Source organism: Chanodichthys erythropterus, chromosome 19 (assembly GCF_024489055.1).
Source record: "Chanodichthys erythropterus isolate Z2021 chromosome 19, ASM2448905v1, whole genome shotgun sequence".
NCBI classification, from domain to species: Eukaryota; Metazoa; Chordata; class Actinopteri; order Cypriniformes; family Xenocyprididae; genus Chanodichthys; species Chanodichthys erythropterus.
Genome location: NC_090239.1, coordinates 18,864,186 through 18,884,468, shown reverse-complemented (window position 1 = coordinate 18,884,468; position 20,283 = coordinate 18,864,186). Strand labels below are relative to the sequence as shown.

The window sequence follows — 20,283 nt, the reverse complement described above, 5'->3', positions numbered from 1 at the left end:
TGTCTATTTACCATAGTTAAATAGATAATTAGTTGTACTTAATGCTGGTAAATTATGTCCTTTTGTACTGTACACAATAATAACTTTGCCATTTAATGATTATTCTAACCTCTCCTTCACAGGACTATGATCTCTGCATCACTTGCTATAATACAAAAGGTCACGAGCACAAGATGGAGAAACTGGGCTTGGGATTGGATGACGAAAGCAACAGTCAGGCTGCTTCCTCAACGCAGAATCCTGGAGACTCAAGGCGTCTCAGTATTCAGCGGTGCATCCAGTCTCTAGTACATGCTTGTCAGTGCCGCAATGCCAACTGCTCACTTCCATCTTGCCAGAAAATGAAACGTGTAGTTCAACATACCAAAGGCTGCAAGCGCAAAACCAATGGTGGTTGTCCTATTTGCAAGCAGCTCATCGCACTCTGTTGTTACCATGCAAAACACTGCCAAGAGAACAAGTGTCCTGTGCCATTCTGCCTCAATATCAAGCAGAAACTACGACAACAACAGCTCCAGCACAGGCTACAGCAGGCCCAGATGGTGCGTAGAAGAATGGCCAGCATGCAAAGGACAGGCCAGCAGCTTCCGGGAGGCAATGGTGGGCTGCCATCTCCTGGGAACAGTAGTACTACTGGTCCGAGCACACCAACACCAAGCAGTCAGCCTCCTACCCCACAGCCGCCCACTCAGCTATGTCAGCCTCCAGTAACTCAACCTGGGGTTGGAGGTGTTCCATCAAAGCAGCAACAGCAGTTGGCAGGGATGGCCCATCAGTACCAGCAAATGTCTGGAAGTGGTGGGATGATGAACTCCCCGCAACAGCCCATGATCCCACAGCAGCAGCAGCCAACATCAGTTCAGCATCTTCAGCATGCCAACAACCTTCCTCCATATGTGCAAAGACCTCCAGGCTCCTCTCCACTTTCTCAGTCAATGGGTAAGCCAGGCATGGTGCCAGGTGGCTTCCCTCAACAGCAACAGTCGAGCCTAGGGCAGCCTGTGATGCCACAACATCAGCAACCTGGCCCTCCACCTGCTGCAGTAGAAATTGCCATGAAAATTCAACGAGTCGCAGAGTCTCAACGGCAAATGGCTCAGCAAAAGATCCTGCAAAGAAACCAGCCTCCTGGCATGATGCCTCCACATGGCCTGCATCAGGGTCCCCAGACACAAAGCCAGATGGGCATGAACCTTCCTGGAGCTGCAATGGTTGGACCTCAGGGAATTCCATCCCAGACACAAGCAGCAGTGGCACGAACTCACATGGATCAGCAGCAGGGAATGATTACAGCAAGCATGCAGCAGCAGACAGGAACTCCGTCTCAGCTGCCTCAAGTCCAGTTGCAACAGGCACAGCAAGGAGCACCTCAACTTCAGGGGACACCACAGCAGCCGTGGGCTGCTCCTGGTATGTCTCCTCAGCAGAGACCTGGGGTAATGAACCAAATGGGTCTGCAAGGAATGGTTGCACCTCAACAGCAGCAGCAGACAGTTGTTCAACAGCAGCAACAAGGGCATTCAGCTGTAATGGGTATGATGAGTGGCCAAGGAGCGGCTGCACTTGCAGGTGCTGGCCCTGGAAATCACTCTCAGGCTGCCTTACTGGAACTCGTAAGAACCTTAAGGCTACCCAGCTCTCCCCATCAACAACAGCAAGTCCTGAATATACTACGTTCAAACCCTCAGCTCATGGCAACCTTTATCAGGCAACGCGTTCCTAGGTACCTTGGTCGAGGAGGGCCTGGAACAGGAGGTGTCGGTCTACCAGGAGGACCTGGAGTAGGTCCAGGGCTCATTGATGGGCAGCAAATGAGTGCAAATCCTGTGGCAGCTCAAGGAAGTATGCATATGCCACAAGGAAATAGCATGCCAATGAATCAGCTTCAGCAGCAACAGCAGCAGCAGCAACTTCAACAGCGGTCTATGATGAGTGGAAATTTGCAGCAACAACAGCAAATGGCAGCGTTGCAGCAACAGCAACAGCAGCAGCAGCAACAACAACAACAACAGCAACAACAGCAAGGTGTTATGCCCAATCAGGGCCCCAACATGTCCAACATCTCTCCCCAGTTCAGAGAAATGATGAGGCGGCATTTGCAACAACAACAGCAACAACAACAGCAACAGCAACAACAACAGCAGCAACAACAGCAGCAGCAGCAGCAGCAGCAACATATGGGAAACCATGCTCCATTTCAGCATCCTCAACCACCCCAGCAACAGGGTTATCTTGGCCAGTCTGGAATGCCCCCACAGCAGCCTGGCCAACCTCAGCCTGGCGGTCTCCAACAGCAGCAGGGAGGTACCCAGCCTGGGACCCAGCAAAACTACTCTGGGTCTGTGTCCCATCAGCAGGTTGCAGCAGCTCTGCAACAGAGACTGCAGCATCAGCAACTCCAGATGCAGCAGCAACAGAGTGCTATGGCAGGACTCCAAGGTGCTGATGGAGGTCCTGGAGGCGGTGGTCCCCTCCAGCAGCAACAGATGCAATCCGCTCCCATAGGTTCACAACCTCCGGGCATGCTTCAGCAAGCTTTCCAGCAACGGCTCCTTCAGCAGCAACAGTCACACCTAGGAGGAGGATCTCCTGCTCAACACAATCCCATGAGCCCTCAGCAGCCCCAGCAACAGATGTCCCAGTCTCCCCATTTGCAGGGCCAGCAGTTGCCTAATTCCCTAAGCAACCAAGTTCGCTCACCCCAGCCGTCGCCTCGGCCCCAGTCCCAGCCGCCAAACTCCAGTCCATCTCCTCGCTTGCAGCCCCAGCCATCGCCTCATCACATCTCGCCCCAGACGGGGTCGCCTCACCCAGGTCACCTTTCTCAGCATCACAATGCTGTGCACCCTGCACAGCAACAACCACAGGCATCCCAACAGCAGCAACAGGCTAATGCGATGGACCAGGGCTCATTTGGAGCAGACCAGAGTGCCATGCTTTCACAGCTAGGTGGGATGGGAGCCTTACATGGGCAAGGGACAAATGACATGCTATCAAATAACCAAGATATTGGGTCGAACATGAATCATTCATTAGATTTGATGTAATGTTGCAGTGCTCAAAGAACTGTCCTGATTGCCAGAGTTTGGTAGCAGATCTAGGATTTACAAAGGCTGTCATCGATAGTATTATTATTATTACTATTATTATTATTTAATATTTTTCTTATGTAATTGAAAAGAACTGAACTTCCTATGGGAGATACTACATGTGCAAGTCAACAAATTAAGTTAAATGAATGGTAAGTTATTGCTGTTAATATATAAAAATATATAAATATATTTTTTGCCAATTGTGTTCAAAGGGTTTTGGGTTAAGGGATGGGAAATATTTCCTCTTGGTATATGACCAGAAATATTTTTGGGGTGAAGAAGTCTGCCTTTTTTTATAGATATTTTTTAAGATTTTAAAAGTGGCATGAAATTAAAAAGCAAAATGCGTAAACAAAATGGACTATTTTGTTTTCTTTTTCCTCTAAATAGTCAAAAATGCCATCAGTTTTGGAGAGTATTAGAATTATTCTCACAAATGTAATGATTATGATGGCATTGGTAATAACTGTTATTTATTACTCAGCTCTTTTGGTTGGCTAATAGATATTTTCTTGTTCTTTTATTTTGGACAGTTTATGGCATATGCTATTTGAACCTCCTACAGTTCTTGAAGAGTATATTTTTGTTAGTGATAGAACCTGACTATAAATGGATGAATTTATATTCTTTTTTATTTTTAGTTTTTTTTTTTTTTTTTTTTTTTTTTTTTTTGAGGGGTGGTTGGGGCTTAAATGAAGTTTTGATAGTGTTTGGGAAACGATAATGTGTTTTCTGATGGCTTGTTGCATGGGAAATACCAGTCCTCCTATGCATGTTGCAGTTTTCCCACCCTCATACATCCTGTCCCATGAATGTTTTCACTATGCCCTCCTTCTCAGTACCTGGAGCCTGATGACACTACAGGTGTGCATAGGACAGTACAGTGATCTCTACTGAGAAGAGTAAATGCAGATGAGGGATTATGGATTTTGCAAATAATCACCTTGAACTACCCTCTTCCATCTCTGACTCCAAGTCCTCTTTTCTCCCCATCTCTCCAGTAAGGAATTATTGTTCTGACTCTTCACGCGCATCTCTAGTGTTCTGAACTTTGGGATTTAAGTGATCTCCTTAATGTATAAAGAAAATTCTGAACTGAAAATAAATTACTGAAAATGAAATGTCTTTGTAAAAATATATATATCTATATGTGTGAATGGAGGTAAATGGACAGATGTTTCTTCTTGATTTATGATGCTTTGAGCTGAAGAAGTATGGGCAGCTTAGACTTAACCTGTGAGATTTTTATACATAAATGGAGCTCAAGTCAGACAAGCACCAATGCGCCTTTGTATGTGTACTTCATTACAAGGATTTCATTAGTGTGTACTAAATCAACACTGTCTGTCATTATCTCCATCCTGTGCACAAATACAGCAAGGTAGAGACAAATAGTTTTAAAATAAGAAAGTGGATGGTCTTTTGGATGGCATATGACAATAACCTATAAATGAATTGTTTTCTCTTGGTTAAAGGAGTGCTGGATGACTACACAACAGAGGCAATATGGCTTTAGACTTATTTTATAAAAACGAGGAGAACAATATTTCTTTTATATATATACATATATATATATATATATATATATTTAATTTTATTTTTGAAAATAAAAAACTTGAAGGTAATTCAAGAGTTGATATTGAATTACACTTTTTCAAAGATATTGATGATGCAACATGACACTGCTGTTATACCATATACGTCCCACTTTGGGAATAATGAGAAATATCATGGCATTTTGAGGAAAAATGTCTTATGAGTGCGTATAGAAGTATACAGATTATGATTCACTGTACAAACCATGGAAATTTGCTTTGATCTGTAAGTTTTTTTTTTTGTTTTTTTTTCTAAAACAGACTGGAAAACCAACCATGGTTATATGGTTCTTAGTTTTGACCACTTTTCTCTTGCTAACACTTTGGTGCTTGCTGAGAGGAGCAAAAACTGTTGCTCTGATTCCAGTAGTTTTACTGTTTGTTTGTTTGTTTGGTTGGTTGGCTGTTCTTTTTTAAAGTTATTATGGTGGTCAGACGTTTTGCCAATTATTTAATTGTACATTAAAATATGTTTGCACCATTCAAAAATAATTGGCTTTGGTGTGGTGTAATTCTTACATTGTACATGTGGAGGTAAAACAATGTCAACCCATGATGGTTAATCAATCCACAGTGCCACGCATTGCTGATTAAATATAAAAAACATTTGTAATTGATGGTACAGTTACACGAAAGTTTTATTTATGACATCATAATACCAGGTTTTCCATTTTAAAGTGCAAATACTCTCAATAGCAAAAGCAACCACAGACATTTGGCACAGACAGTTTATCAAATATATACAGGTCACATGAAGTCAGATACTAAACATTTGAGCTTCCAGAGATGGACATTCCTAGAGGCTAAATATACATTCACCTCAATATAGAAAAATTGTCTTCAGGTCTCAGTTATCATCTTAGACTAAAATAACACCAAAGATTAACAGCAGTCAAGTTAAATCTAACATTGCAGACTACTGTGCAAGATGGTGCAGAGTCATACTTGGCAAGAATATGCACAAGAGGACCAAGGAACATGTAAAAAAAAAAAAAATTTGCACACAAACTGCGATAGATATGACATATTAGCAAGCAATAGTGTTGGGAAAAAACAAAATGCAACTTTATTTCATACACACAATTACATTAAAAGTAGAACATTGTGCAATGAAAAATAAATCTTTTTAACACTACAAATTGTTTAAGTCTCAAAGATGGTACACAAAGCGTTGAAATGCTTTTCCATAGTTGTATTTTTAAGTATAGGGAGGCCACTAATTCTATTTAACTGCATATGAGGTGTGCAATTTAAATTAAAAGTCAATAGAAGAATATATGTTTACCAAGCATATCATGTATACATATATCTAATGTGTAAATGTATAGACATATTTGTTACAGCTTGGCTTTTCAGAATTTTTAATTGTGCTAATCACTCTGTACTAGCATTATGCAAGTACATGACCAGACCAAATTAAGCTTATCTCGGCTAGTTGAGTCTGTAAACTACAAAACATGGCAAAATCAGTATCAGAGAAACTAGCTTGATTTGTTTCATGGCCAATACAACTTAATAATACTATCAGTATTGTAACGAATTTAATCATTGTTACTGTGATTGACTGCAATCACAATCCTGAAACAACATTTTGAATGGTTTTAACTTGATTAGAACTAATAGTGCAAATGTAGTCTGAAACAATGGTGGAAAATGTGCAAGCATGTAATCAAAACAAAAAAGGGAAAAAAAGAGGATGTACCGATTCTCTTTCCCCCTCGCTCACAACATACTCAGTCTCTGTAATGTCAGATCTCCAGCTCCCAGCTCCTGAAGAACCCTCTTGCTACGAAGGCCTCTCTAAAAGTCACAGTCAGTGAGTTGATGGTGATATCTGTCACAGTTACCTCCTCTGGGCCCATAACTGGACTCCAGTCCTCAGATATAGGAGATATTGTCATTGCCTCTGATTCAGTGGTTGGACTCCAGGCTCCCCTCCTGACAAGCTCTGAGACACAGAGTAGAATTTGTACATATTTACACCTTCATGTGATATAAATGTTAAAGAATATTGATTAAGAAAAATCTAGCATTATAAGTGATACTGATTTAGATTATATTAGACATTTAAATTTATATTATATATATATATATATATATACAGTACAGTCCAAAAGTTTGGAACCACTAAGATTTTTAATGTTTTTAAAAGAAGTTTCGTCTGCTCACCAAGGCTACATTTATTTAATTAAAAATACAGTAAATAACAGTAATATTGTGGAATATTATTACAATTTAAAATAATATTTATATTAAATAATATCTATTTGAATATATTTGACAAAGTAATTTATTCCTGTGATGCAAAGCTGAATTTTCAGCATCATTACTCCAGTCTTCAGTGTCACATGATCCTTCAGAAATCATTCTAATATGCTGATCTGCTGCTCAAGAAACATTTAATGTGTACAATTGTACAAAATATTTGTGTACAATATTTTTTTTCAGGATTATTTGATGAATAGAAAGTTCAAAGGAACAGTGTTTATCTGAAATCTAATCTTTTGTAACATTATAAATGTCTTTACTGTCACTTTTGATTTTTGATTTAATGCATCCTTGCTGAATAAAAGTATTCATTTCTTTAATTTCTTTTCAAAAAAATTAAGATAAAAACTCTTACTGACCCCAAACTTTTGAACGGTAGTGTATAATGCTACAGAAGCTTTGTATTTCAGATAAATGCTGTTCTTTTGAACTTTCTATTCATCAAGGAATCCTGAAAAAAAAAAAGTACACAACTGTTTTCAACATTGAAAATAATCATAAATGTTTCTTGAGCAGCAAATCAGCATATTAGAATGATTTCTGAAGGATCATGTGACACTGAATACTGGAGTAACGATGCTGAAAATTCAGCTTTGCATCACAGGAATAAATTACTTTGTCAAATGTATTTAAATAGTACACAGTTATTTTAAATTGTAATAATATTTCACAATATTACTGTTTTTAATGTATTTTTAATTAAATAAATGTAGCGTTGGTGAGCAGACGAAACTTCTTTTAAAAACATAAAAAATCTTAGTGGTTCCAAACTTTTGGACTGTACTGTATATAGTAATTTTAATTAAGTATTATTCACGTGTAACGTTTATATATATATATATATATGTAATGGGTACAGAAAAATTCCTGTTAAAAATACTTATATTGTTATAATTCACAAAAAAAATTATTTTCATATCCCTGATATAGATGCCTGATTTAGTGTGTTTTCCCCTTTAATTGTGGCGATGACATCATGAGCCAACATAATTTCCTGTTCTGTCCCCTCCTCTTCCTTTTGCTTTTGGAAGTGGAGGTGAGTTGTAATCTGACTCCTGATAATCTTTTTAAATCTTTATTTTAGTTATTGCTTGTATGCCTATATTTTCACTTCAATTTATGTGTATAATGTTATTTTACTTTGTGGTTATTTTTGTCATTTCATACTTTTTGAGTTTTATTTTTGTCTAATATGTGGAAATGAGCACATGGTGATCACAGGGTGACAAGTGTACATCACATTTGTTTTATAGAGCATGATAAGGGCGAGTCACTCATAGAGGCTGTTTATTTGTTTATATATATTAAAGAACACTGCAGTCTGCCCTCTGGCCAACCAACATACTTACTGTTTAAAGTATTGCTGCCAGTTTTAGTTCCTCCTGGTCTTGTGTCCTCTTCTTCCTCCTCCTCCATAACCCCCTCATCATCATCATCATCATCATCAACATGATCATCTTCTTCTTCCCTTCTATCCCATTCTTCCTCAGAAGTCTCTCTGGATGTTTTCTTCTTTTTCTTATGGTGGGTTAATCGTCGATATATACAGGTCCCTGAGGACTGGAACCTTGGGTCAAGCGACCGGGTCAAAGAAAGCGGCAGATGCGCTGAAGACTTCTCTGTATCTTTGTGTGTGCTGCGTAGATCCATTGCGTAAATGTTCCTCTTTGAGAGAGTAATATGTGGATAGGCATGACTTTAGTGACAGTTAAGCAGGGAAACAATCACAGAAATGAAGATGTTTTAGTGGTCATTACCTGCACAATGAGTCTTTTCGGTTTTGGCCCTCTTTTGCGCCACCCCACTGACCTGTCTCTATGTTCTCTGTGTGAAATTAGAAAATGCACTGTGATGAATTCACATAGGGTGAAAAAGTGTCACAATCAAACTAAATTCTCCCCTACTAGTGGCTGAAAGTGAAAGAATGAACAAAGAAGGTTATAATTGCTCACTTTTCCTCATAGGCTAAAACCAGACGAGGGTCTAGGATGTGTTCCTCTGGCTCCCATGTGCTGTACCTTTGAAATCATTTTAAATATGAAAAACTGTCACATATTCATATTGGCATGACATGCAAATAAAAGCCATAGCTGCTAGATTAGTAATTGTAAACATTATAAACAACACAAAATGATAATTAAAAGACATTTAGAATAAAGCTTATTCTGTCATTTATAATAATAATAATAATAAATACTTACTTTGGAGGCCAGCCCTTCCACTTCAATAAATACTCTACATGACCCTTAAACAAAAATAAATATAAATCAATACTAAATTTACATTTTCATTATATTAAAATATATGATATTAAAATCTCATGAGTTAACATTAGTCAAATGTTTATCTCCGAATACACATTTCTGATGATTGTTTTGTTTTTGTCTAGTACGTGTGCGATTACGTAATTATACGCTTGCGTCATAAAGAATTATGAAGGGGCAACCCCTAAACTAACAGCTCCTCCTTTTTATTTTAATACAGTCCTGACATTTTACAGATGAGGATAAAAGTAACGGTCATTTAGGGCGCGTTATTTTAAGCTGAATGCATGTTTTAATATTATTTAAAAGTAACTGAGAGCTACCTCTGCTCGCACCAATAACCTCAAATGCTGTTTTAAGATAAAATAAACCTCATGTTCTGTATCTAAATGACCAAACTTTACAATCAGCATTAGTGATTAGAGCGTATCGGAAAATAAAACTGCGTAGTCTCCATGACTACGGATAGGATTACCACCCAATTCCAAAAGCGTGCTGTGCGACATGCGTCATCATCTAAGTTATTAGACTACAACACACTTCCACGTTGTTGTAAGGGGACGTGTGTGTCCTCGCCCCTCTAACATGTATGTGTGCAGCGGGCACAGATTGAACTGTCAACAGACACACAGCTACACGCGCATGTCACTTACCTTCCTAACTCTTTTCTTTATAATTGATTCCACAGCGAATACTTGCTCACCGATTGCCGACAGTTCCATTGGTTAAGTTATTCCTCCAAAAAAAAAAAATGAAGTAGCTGTCAATGTCTCTGTGTTTTTCCTTCTTGTCGTTAAAATAACTGAAATAGAAATCCCATGCACAGTTAGAATGGCTGCACACGTTCCCTCTCTTCCGCTTGCCTTGTTTACAATTCAGTATTTTATGCTTTGCACTGCTCCATTTCCTTGTACTAGATGAGTACAGTGACTTTTTAAATCTGCGACACATCTGCAGCGCGCAGCGCGCCCCCGTGCGCCACACAGCGGATTGACTTGCGCCACTGTTGGTCGGATAATCAACCAGCAGCTACCACATTAGTTTCATTTTACTCAGGATTAATATGGTTTATACTGCTTACCTTTCAGGTTTGATTTTTGTAATAGGTCTACAAAGAAAAGGCAGAAAGAAAATAAAAGACAAAGAAAAGGCAGAAAGAAATTTGTATTACTTGCAGCATTACAATGTATCTCCTACCCAAAGATGTATACCTGAAGGAAGTGTCTTTGAATTTATTTGATCAAAAATACAGTAAAAACAGTAATATCGCGTGAAATTTAAAATAACTGTTTTAATATTTTTAAAATGTAATTTATTCTGAATTATCAGCAGCCGTTACTCCAGCTCTCAGTGTCACAGGATCTTTCAGAAATCATTCTAATATGGTGCTCAAGAAACATTTATTATTATCAATGTTGAAAAGAGTTGTGCTACTTAATATTTTTGTGGAAACAGTGATATACAAGGGTTGGACAATGAAACTGAAACAATGGCCAATATAACCATGACAGCAACATAGTGTCGGCACAGTTCCGGCCCACATCTGGTCCGCATGTAATCCAGATGTGGGCCTGATCTGGGCCACACTTTGTTGCTGTCAGGGTTGGAAGTTTCACACCTATATATGCATGGCCTGGTGGCCAGTCTTCATTGATTTTACATACCATCAATAAGAACAGAGTGTGAAGGTTGAATTAGCTGAGCAATAACACAGCATTACATAAAATATTGCAATAAGTGAAAGTGACATGATGTGTAGCCAAGTACGGTGTCCCAAACTTGGAATTTGTGCTCTGCGTTTCACCCATCCAAGTGCACACACACGGCAGTGAGTATTAAACACAAACACACATTGTGAACACACATCTGGAGCAGCCATTTTTGCTGTGGCATCCGGGGACCGATTGGGGGTTAGGTGCCTTGCTTGGTGTGCATCTTGCTGGCTCATATGTGACCAGGACAGTGAGTCTTTGTTGTGTACCGAGAGCTGTGGTATCCAGAGTAATGTCAGCATACCACCATGAAGGACAAACCACATTCAACAGGAGTAACTGTCGACCCAAGAGGAAGCCATCTGAAAGGGATGTCCAGGTACTAACCCAGATTATATCCAAAAACCACAGTTGCCCAACTCGCTGCAGAATTAAATGCACACCTCATCAGGCTGCTATAGCCAAATCTTTGGTCATTTCAATAGTGCCAGCAGAGGAAATCTTGGGCTGTAGTGTGGACAATGTAAAATATATATTATTCTCTGGTGAGTCCACCTTCACTGGAGAGTTACAGTGTGAAGAAGCACCAAAAGACTCACACCAAAGAGGCTTAACTCCCAGACTGTTGCGTGCCCAGAGTGAAGCATGGGGTTTTGGTCAGCAATATCATGGCACCCCCCTATGTGCTTGATGGGATGTCACTGCCAAGGACTACCGAACCATGCAGGAGGACTATGTGCGTCCAATGGTTCAAACATTATACCATGAAAGTGGGGCCATGTATCAGGATAATGCACCAATACACACATCAAGACTGGTGACAGAATGGTTTGATGAACATGAAAGTGAAGTTTCGTGTTTCATCTCCTATGGCCTGCACAGTCACCAGATCTGAATATTATTGAGCCACTTTGGGGTCATCTGGAGGAGCAAGTTTTCCTCCACCAGCATAACATAGTGACCTGGCCACTGTTCTGGAAGACGAATGGCTCAAATCCTTCTGGCCACTGTAAAGGACTTGTATCTATCATTCCCAAGATGAATTGAGGCTGTATTGGCTGCGAACGGAGGCCCTACACCATACTAATAAATTATTGTGGTCTAAAACCAAATCAGTTTCATTGTCCAACCCCTGTATTTTTTTCAGAATTCATGGATGAACAGAAAGTTCAAATGAACAGCATCTTTGCTGTTACTTTTGATCAATTTAATAGTGCTCCTTCTTTGAAAAGAAAAAAAAACACCCCTTTTTAACAGCAGTGTAGATGATGTGAACAAGATAGATAAAGCAGCACTACATTTTATACATACAAAGACATTTTAATGATGTCACAGCACATTTTACATCATACATAAAGTGCCATCATAAGCATTTTATTTGAATGGAAAACAATGGCATGAGCACATGTTGTCCCCATCTCCCTGAAAAAGAGATGTGGGGATTTAGATTGTCATGGCAAAAGAATCTATTCATCTCTACAGTATTACAAAGCACCCTGTGTATGGACATGTGGAATGTTCCTTTTAAGTTGTAGTATCTGATTTGAGTGTATATAATCTTTTTGAAGTGTTTTACACAATGTGTTGAAGATCGTTTTTAATAAGTGAAATTGAATACAGTTGGATCTGAAGATAACCTGAGATGCATTAGACTTCCCTTTGTGTAATCTGCTCCCTCTGTAAACAGTTTAAGGCCATATTAATCAAATATCAATCAAAGATTAATTAACTTGCCAGATTTAGAGACCTCCGCCTTTCCAACTATTAGCATTTTCTATGTAAATGTACATACAACCGTTTTGTATAACAACACAGTTTTTGGCAGTTGACATTTTTTTACTACCAACACTCACCTGCTCTATTTTCTTACGTGTGGTCTAGGATTCAACAAGTCTAACCTTAACCGTTTAACAAGAAAGAGTGTCGAGAGCAACCGTTTAAGGTAAGAGATTGACAAGTGACCTTTTTGGTAACTTTAGGAAACTAACACAAAACATCCAATTACTGTGGTGCCATGCTATACTGTGATACACAGGAAACAACTCATCTGTCACTGTGCCATTAAATATGTAGGGAACGGTTAAGCAGGGGCTACTGGTGTTCCTTTTCTAAATCTTCAAGTACATGTCATGCACTAAGTAAGTACATATGCACCCCTGTGTTCAAAAAATCCAGTTGGTTAAACAAATATCTTTTTACGGTGACCTGTAATGTGTGGCGGACATTTCAAACGATCACATGGCTGCACAGGAAAATCACATGGAAAGAGAGAAGAAGTGAGGATGACAGGTGATGAACAAGGAGAACACATCACTAAGAATTCCATAACTTCTCACTTTCAAGTCAGAAAACAGTACAAAGTAAAAGAAAGAATCAACGTATAAAAAATTCATCAGAATCCCAAATACCAAACAAAATTCTTTGCGTAGTGTTTAGTTGTCTTGTGATATCCCTGTGTGTGTTCTTTTCTGCTTCTCTCTCGATGGCAAGAGTCCAGCGGTGTGTGTGTGTAAACAAAGTCTGAGCAGTGTGCTTTCATGACTGGTTGAGTGCAACTCCATTTGCTGCTCTTTAAAAGGGTCCCTGATTGAACCTCACATTTCCCTCCTGAGCATGAACTTGAGAAACCTCCAAAAACAAAACAAAAAACCTAACTTAAAACAAAAAAGCCATCCGAAACATTCATCAGTTATCAGACCTCCACGTCTGGTGGACTTCCACCTCCTCTGGCACGACCAATAGGAGTTCACAGTTCTTCCCTCGAAGCTGGTGACGCAAGAACTTCCTGGAAATTATCAGAATGACAGCTAGAGATAAAACAGATCTTCGCATTAAAACCGACCGCTACTTTCTCACACCTACCTCAGTTCATCAGCTGTTCCGATAGCATGAGGACTGCGCAGTTTGGAGTCCAAGTTATAGTAGACTCCTCCTACTTCTCGAACTCCAATCCAGTGCTGCCGCTTGAGGGGCAGTCGCAGCGGCCCCCAGCGCAGATTGGATGGCACGTTCAAGATGAAACCAGTGACGTTCGGCAGTGCAATGCTGCCAACGTCCCTGTGGGGACATAGGCCAAAATAAAATTGATATCACATTAACGGCCCACCTATTAATTTATTAAACAAAAATAGATTAAAAATGCAATTCATACATACAATGACTCAAATGCATCTCTTCTATGATGACCATGTTTTTCTAACTTCTGGGGCATAAAATTAAAGGGACAGTTCACCCAAAAATTAAGATTCCGTCACTATTTACTCACCCTCACTAAACTTGCTTTCACTTTATTTTGATGGTCTCTTTAACACATTCTGTTGACTATAAAAGGGCTCGCACACTGGACGCGAAGGTCTTAAATTCGAACGTATTGTTTTCTATGAGTGTATGCACACCAGCGGCGACATTCGGCACCTGTCCGCGGCGCCCAGCTATGACTCAGAAAACAATGCGTTTGAATTTTAAAAACACGTCGCAGCGCTGAGCTTCGTGTTCGGTGTGCGACCCCTTTTAAGTTACACCTATAACGTCTACTAACTCATTTAAGCATGTGCCGGTATATGGTAATACAATATATCACAATAATGTAGGGCTGCAACGATTAATCGTGATTAATCGTTTGCAAAATAAAAGTCTGTGTTTACGTTATATGTGTGTGTTCTGTGTATAATAATGATGTATATATAAATACACACACATACAGGTATAAAGTTTAGAAATATATGCATGTATTATAAATATATATATTTATATATTTTTTATATTACATATAAACATAAATATTTTATATATAAATATAACATTTTTCTTAAATATATACATGAATGTGTGTGTATTTATATATACATAATTATTATACACAGAACACACACATATATATTATGTAAACAGACTTTTATTTTGCAAACGATTAATTGCGATTAATCGTTGCAGCCCTACAATAATGAACATGCATGATATTGTTATCATGGGCACTTCAAAATACCATCAATTATTTATTACAAATTATTCAGATTTTTAGAATGCATTTTAAGAATACTTTTTACCCATCAACCGTCTAAAAAAAGCATCAAAGAGGCACAAACTAATGTAAACAAGCCCAGCACGCATGAGCAGCACATGGCGGAACGAGTGAAGATGCCGATGAATGAAAATGCATATTCATGCTCTGACAGCAGATGGCACTGCCAGAACAGCAGAAACGTAGCGGTTACCCTGGTAACACCCATAAACAGCTACCTTTTAGTATTTAAAATGTTTCAAACAGCCATTCAGATGTTTGTATTCGCAATGATGCTCATCACTGCACCAAATACTTAAAGACTTCATGCCATTTATTTTCAAATTTAAACATTTTAATTTGGACTACAGACTGCCCTAGGTTTTGTTTGCATATGTTCTGATTCTGTTCATTCACACTTTATAATAAGGCTTCATTAGTTATCATTAGTTTACATAAACTGACAATAAAAAAAAAAAAACAGAAAACATTAATCTTAATGTTAATTTCAACATTTCATAACATTATTAAAATCAAAAAGTTGTAACTGTATTTAATAGAGCTGAGCTAACATGAACAAACAGTTATTAAACCTTTTATAGCATGACAACACTTTTTTTTTTTTTTTTTTTGCAAATTATTTCAATATCGTGATAGTACCGTATACCGTGATAAAAGCTTCAGCAATAGAGTGCCCCAGGGATGACGCGTTTTTGTAGGCAAAACCCGGAAGCGAGTTAGCATTTTAGGAGTTCCGGTTCCAACGCCTGAAGTCTATGGGTTTTTTTGAATGGGTTTTTGCTAAATCGCCTGAAATAAGGTCTGTGGTTAACAAAGCCTCTAAATACTTTCACGTTTTGATCTATGACATAAAACACACCAGTTATAACCCACTTGTGATTTTTTAAACTTTTAATGTGTCTTAAAATCGGCGGTTGCTAACTAATTGCTAAAAGGGACTACTTCCTTTAGCGGGGACTTTAGACGTCATCATTAAAAACGGGACATTTGGACAGCATTTCTAATGAAAAAGTGGAAAAGTATTCATAAAAGCACAGATCATAATCAGCGAGCATGTTTTTAAATAACGTTTTCTAAATACAGTTTGAGGAAGTTTGGTGGTGACAACGTTGATCCGCGACCATGGTGTGCTGTAGTTTATAGCCTACTGTTAGCCTTTTATATCTGACGACTTTATTTAGGCTTCAAAATCTATAAATGTTGTGTTCACTTGTAAAGATTATCTTGACAGACAAAACGTTTAAGTGTCATAACCCTTTGTTAACACAGAGCTTATTTTCTGCGATTTTCCAAAAGTCTATGGGAATGCATAGGCTTTCGAGCGAGGGAACCCATGCGCCGCTAACTTCCGGGTTGGCCTACAAAAACGCGTCATTCCTCTGGGCACTCTATTATTGCAACATGAAAATTTTATACCATCACATGGCTACTCTCAGAGTGTTAGTAGAGTATTAGTAGACTGCAGTGTTTCCCATACATTAACTAGATGTGGCAGCCTGTCACATTCTAATTTGTCCCGCCACAGTCTCAAAATAGGCCTGTTGCGATATAAAAGAGCGCAATTATCAATTGTTATTTAAATATAGCAAAAATGGGAGTCATAGAGCAAAATAAATAACTTAATTGGTGCTAGTGTTTCGTGTACTATATTCAAAGTCATCTGAAGCCATTACATAGCTTCATGTGAGGGACAGAAGAATATGTACATTGTTAAATTTAAGTTAATGGAAACTCGTCTTCCCTCCGCTGCAGCTGTCAATCATTCTCTGTTCAGCACTCAAACAGCGCGTCACGTTCGGTAACGACATTCAGCACAGTAAAACTCTCCAATATGATATATTCTTATTATACTTGATATGTAGATAAAGGACTGTGTATTTGCATAAAATGACTTAATCTTGCAGGAGTTTATTGCTGTTTCTGAACGATGACATACTACAGTGTGTCTTTTAGATCACACAACACAAGGACTATGAATTGGCGTCACACGCACAATAACTGGAATTTAAAAGTGAAAAGAAACATATGATCAATAAACGGTTAGATGTAGATATACACAGCACAGGGATTCTCTTTGTGCCGTGAACTTTTCAATGCGCAGCGCAACTGCGCGCTGTGACTCCATATTGCTTCAAGCACATCATTCTGCACCTGGGATGCGCATAAGCGGTTTGTGCTGCTGTTTTGAAGCATTTCATATTATCATGGTTTTGCACACTGAAAGATTATTAATAGCCTATTTTGTTCTGTAGCATCTGTCATAACTTGTTGCCCCATTAAAAATCTGAACAATACATTTAAAATAAACATCTTTTAATCTTAAGAGTATTATAAATACATGTCTTTACATTCTTATATAAATATAAATCAAATATAAATTGTTTTTTTCATTTCAAAGAATACAAAGAATACAACACTGTAGGGTTAGGGTTACAATAAGCTGACATGTACTTTTCTGTTGGGGGACAATCACAATAAATAGTTAGCAGATATTAAGCAGACTATAAGTCTACTAATACTCCAATGTAGTTGCAAAGTTACTTAAAGTCAACAGAATGTTTCAAAGGGACCATAATATATAAAGTGTTACCCCAAACTTTTATGACTTACTTTATTCTGTGGATCATAAAAGAACATATTTTGAAGATATTTGGTTCCCATTGACTTCCATTGTATGGACATAAAAATACAATAGAAGACAATAGGAACAAAAACGGTTTGATTACTATTTTTTTTTTTTTTTTTTTTATGTTTTATGTGCTGCAAAATAAAAGAAATGCATACAGGTTTAGAAAAGTTTTTTTTTTTTTTTTTTTAATTGTTTCTTTACTTTCTTTACTAACACAAATGCTTCACTGCTTTATTATATGAAGAAATTTTTGTCTGTCTAATCAAGTCATGTTTTGCATAAGATAGGAAATGATATCATAGAGAGGAACCTAGCAGACACTCATCACTTTGTGTAAAGGTCAACAAGTCTCTTAAAATATCAAATATTAGATTTGATATGACAAGGCAAAGGTTATTTCAGGGCAGGCAAAAATATCATGTGGTGCAACTTTTCTCGAAAATTATATTAAATGTTTTTCAAAACCAACAGGAATTCAATTTCTTGGCACATGTGATTTAAACCAGATTTTTGAAAGATTTAAAACCACAACAGTATAATAAAATACCTTCTCTTGTCCCACCAAACAGCCTCAAACCCACGGGTCTGCAATGCAGCCATGATGACATTCACATCATAGTTACCATTACCCAGCATGTTTTTCTTGTGGGGTGTGACCAAAGTGCTAGGAGAGAGCCTGAAAAAGAAAGAGGAAGCAGAAGTATGCACAACGAAAAAAATCCCAACATTAGACCACTTCAGATTTAACAATACATCTTAGCACTGACCTCTGGTAGATGTCCTGAAGTGCATCACGGCTGAATGCTGCTCCGTCCTGGAAGACATTGTTTAGGGCATGCAGAGCGCACAGCTCTCGATGCTGCTTTTCGTGATAAATGGCGGGAGTTTGTGACGAGGTGGGGGGCGTTCCAGCATTTGGCCTATCCTCTAACTCAGACCCACGTCCACCGACGGCTTCTCCTTTCTGCTTGCTGACCTTCCATGGCATACAACCCAGCTCCTGAAAACCCCCGACCCCCCTCCCCTTACCAGAACATGGAGTACTCCCCATTCCTGCTGCTATGTCACCACTATCATCTCCACAGCAACCTCTCAGCTGCTTGGGATGAGTGGCAAGGGGAGGGGAGTTTGCTACTGGGATGAAAGGTGAGCCAGTGCACCTTGCAGTGAATCAGTGAAAATAAGCACCCGTGGAAACCGACCACTTCTTCTCAGAAGCAGACTCGACTGTGTCCTCTTTCTGTGTTCTTCATGTTGTTATTGCACAAAGACTTGCTGAGCACCATAGTAACCACTAGGGCAGAGAAGTTCTTTCCATTTTGGCTGACACCAGGGTGGAAAAGACAGCTTGACTCGTACAGCTGACCAGGACTAAATGGGTCAGCAGTGCAGGGTCCTGGCAACTGCCATAGAAGACCACTGGGAGAACTGCAGAGATAACCTTGGCTTTAGAGGAAGACAGAAACACAACAAGAGACTGATTATAAATCAGATATTTAAAAAAAAAAAGAAGAAGCAGAAGAATGGAAAATGCTTCAGTCTGAGCATTAATTAGCGTTTAACCGAGTGGCAAGTCTAAACAGGAACGCTTTTGACACCTCTAAGGCTAATGTGCAGTTGTGCCCAGGATGACTGCATTGGGAATGGCTGTACAAAACTTCCTGCCAACTGACAGGATGGGTGTATATGACTTATTAACAGACAGAAACGATACTCAACACTTCGTACGCAAGTTTAAAGAGACATTTTAAGACATGCCATATTTCTCTTTGAGCTTCTCAACTACTGCGTTCAGACCAATTTGACACTCTGGCTACGTGCTACTCGTGATAGCAACGGATAAAACGGCATCTTTCAAAGTCTCAGTGTAATCATTCCCAGCACATACCTCTGTTTGCACACGATGTGTTCCAGTCTAGGTTGCTTTCGTTCCTCAAACTTGGTGTTTTCGCGTCCACTCCTTGAGTTGTTTATTCCTTTGTCTCTTGTACTTTTTCCTTGCAGCTCTCTGGCTCAACGTGAGCATGCGCAAAACGTCATTGGCTTTCCGCTGGCTTGCGTCACGAGCAGGTTGCATCCCATGGGACTGTCAAACACATCTCGGTCGCCCACATTAGGAAATTAATAAGAGACTATCTTTTTGGAAACATTAATTATCCTTTTTTTCAATATAAAAATATTCTGGGATTGTGTAGGGTCTTTTCTGTATAAACAGCTCACTAGGTCTGTGCCTTATTGGTTTAGCAGAAAATAAGATCCAGACATCAATATTTACATCTGCTGTAATTTCAAACATCTGTGGCAAATGAGTAGTCACCCTTCTGTTTGTTTTCATTTAGTGCTAATGAGAAAACAAATGACAATGCCTGATGACTTCATTCCAGATGTTCTGGAAGCCCATAAACTAGTAACTGTTTATTAGTTGCATAACAAAATAATAAGTATCAGATATATTTGCATGCATAGGCTTGGGATGGAAGGAATCTGTATTTTTCTTAACAAGTTTAACAGAGCTGAGAGCTCTGTTACTGAAATTGTAATTAAATTAGCTGAAATAATAAATAAACATGCGAGAGAGTGGATGTGTAAAACTGCATGAAGGACAGGCACTCAATTTAACAGACAGTACCAACCTCCTTAGTGTCAATTAACAATATTAATAAAAGTTTTCATACTTATTCAAAAGTTGAACCAAAGTTCAA

The 20,283-nt window shown here is 38.8% G+C and overlaps 3 protein-coding genes across 10 annotated transcripts in view; 1 reads left to right on the top strand and 2 right to left on the bottom strand.

The window, feature by feature from the left end:
* ep300a (E1A binding protein p300 a) overlaps positions 1 to 4,062 on the top strand; it is a 35,096-nt gene extending 31,034 nt beyond the window's left edge. For 4 of the 7 annotated variants that reach the window (XM_067370035.1, XM_067370034.1, XM_067370038.1 and 1 more), the window contains exon 31: positions 123 to 3,590. In XM_067370035.1, coding sequence (XP_067226136.1) covers positions 123 to 3,047 — 2,925 coding nt within the window. In that variant the 3' untranslated portion in view covers positions 3,048 to 3,590. Of the gene's footprint in view, positions 1 to 122; positions 3,728 to 3,931 lie in introns of those variants that run through there. The other 3 variants (XM_067370037.1, XM_067370036.1, XR_010892763.1) reach the window with 2 other exon arrangements.
* A 594-nt stretch (positions 4,063 to 4,656) lies between these two features.
* On the bottom strand, positions 4,657 to 10,248 carry cbx7b (chromobox homolog 7b). The gene is made up of 6 exons (XM_067370039.1): positions 9,873 to 10,248; positions 9,157 to 9,200; positions 8,908 to 8,973; positions 8,713 to 8,779; positions 8,305 to 8,620; positions 4,657 to 6,635 (listed from the first exon to the last, which is right to left on the bottom strand). Exons 1-6 carry the CDS (start codon positions 9,939 to 9,941, stop codon positions 6,436 to 6,438), a joined length of 762 nt encoding a protein of 253 aa, XP_067226140.1. The 5' UTR covers positions 9,942 to 10,248; the 3' UTR covers positions 4,657 to 6,435.
* Positions 10,249 to 10,540: 292 nt separating this feature from the next.
* On the bottom strand, positions 10,541 to 19,699 carry josd1 (Josephin domain containing 1). 2 transcript variants are annotated; one of them, XM_067369813.1, is made up of 5 exons: positions 19,470 to 19,699; positions 18,349 to 19,027; positions 18,129 to 18,257; positions 13,794 to 13,988; positions 10,541 to 13,697 (listed from the first exon to the last, which is right to left on the bottom strand). In XM_067369813.1, exons 2-5 carry the CDS (start codon positions 18,630 to 18,632, stop codon positions 13,526 to 13,528), a joined length of 780 nt encoding a protein of 259 aa, XP_067225914.1. In that variant the 5' UTR covers positions 18,633 to 19,027; positions 19,470 to 19,699; the 3' UTR covers positions 10,541 to 13,525. The 2 variants fall into 2 exon arrangements, with proteins under 2 accessions (XP_067225914.1, XP_067225915.1); XM_067369814.1 differs by having other exon boundaries at positions 10,543 to 13,716; positions 19,470 to 19,685.
* Positions 19,700 to 20,283: the final 584 nt, after the last annotated feature.

What these genes read in the sequence shown, in the direction of transcription:
- cbx7b (XM_067370039.1), bottom strand. Translation starts at nt 9,941, where the DNA reads ATGGAACTGTCGGCAATCGGTGAGCAAGTATTCGCTGTGGAATCAATT. An exon ending in TGGAAGGGCTGGCCTCCAAA is followed by an intron (nt 8,974 to 9,156) that starts GTAAGTATTTAT and finishes ATGATTTCAAAG; the next exon opens with GTACAGCACATGGGAGCCAG. An exon ending in TGGCAGCAATACTTTAAACA is followed by an intron (nt 6,636 to 8,304) that starts GTAAGTATGTTG and finishes TCTGTGTCTCAG; the next exon opens with AGCTTGTCAGGAGGGGAGCC.
- josd1 (XM_067369813.1), bottom strand. Translation starts at nt 18,632, where the DNA reads ATGGGGAGTACTCCATGTTCTGGTAAGGGGAGGGGGGTCGGGGGTTTT. An exon ending in CTTCAGGACATCTACCAGAG is followed by an intron (nt 18,258 to 18,348) that starts GTCAGTGCTAAG and finishes TTTCTTTTTCAG; the next exon opens with GCTCTCTCCTAGCACTTTGG. An exon ending in GTTTGGTGGGACAAGAGAAG is followed by an intron (nt 13,989 to 18,128) that starts GTATTTTATTAT and finishes ATGTCCCCACAG; the next exon opens with GGACGTTGGCAGCATTGCAC.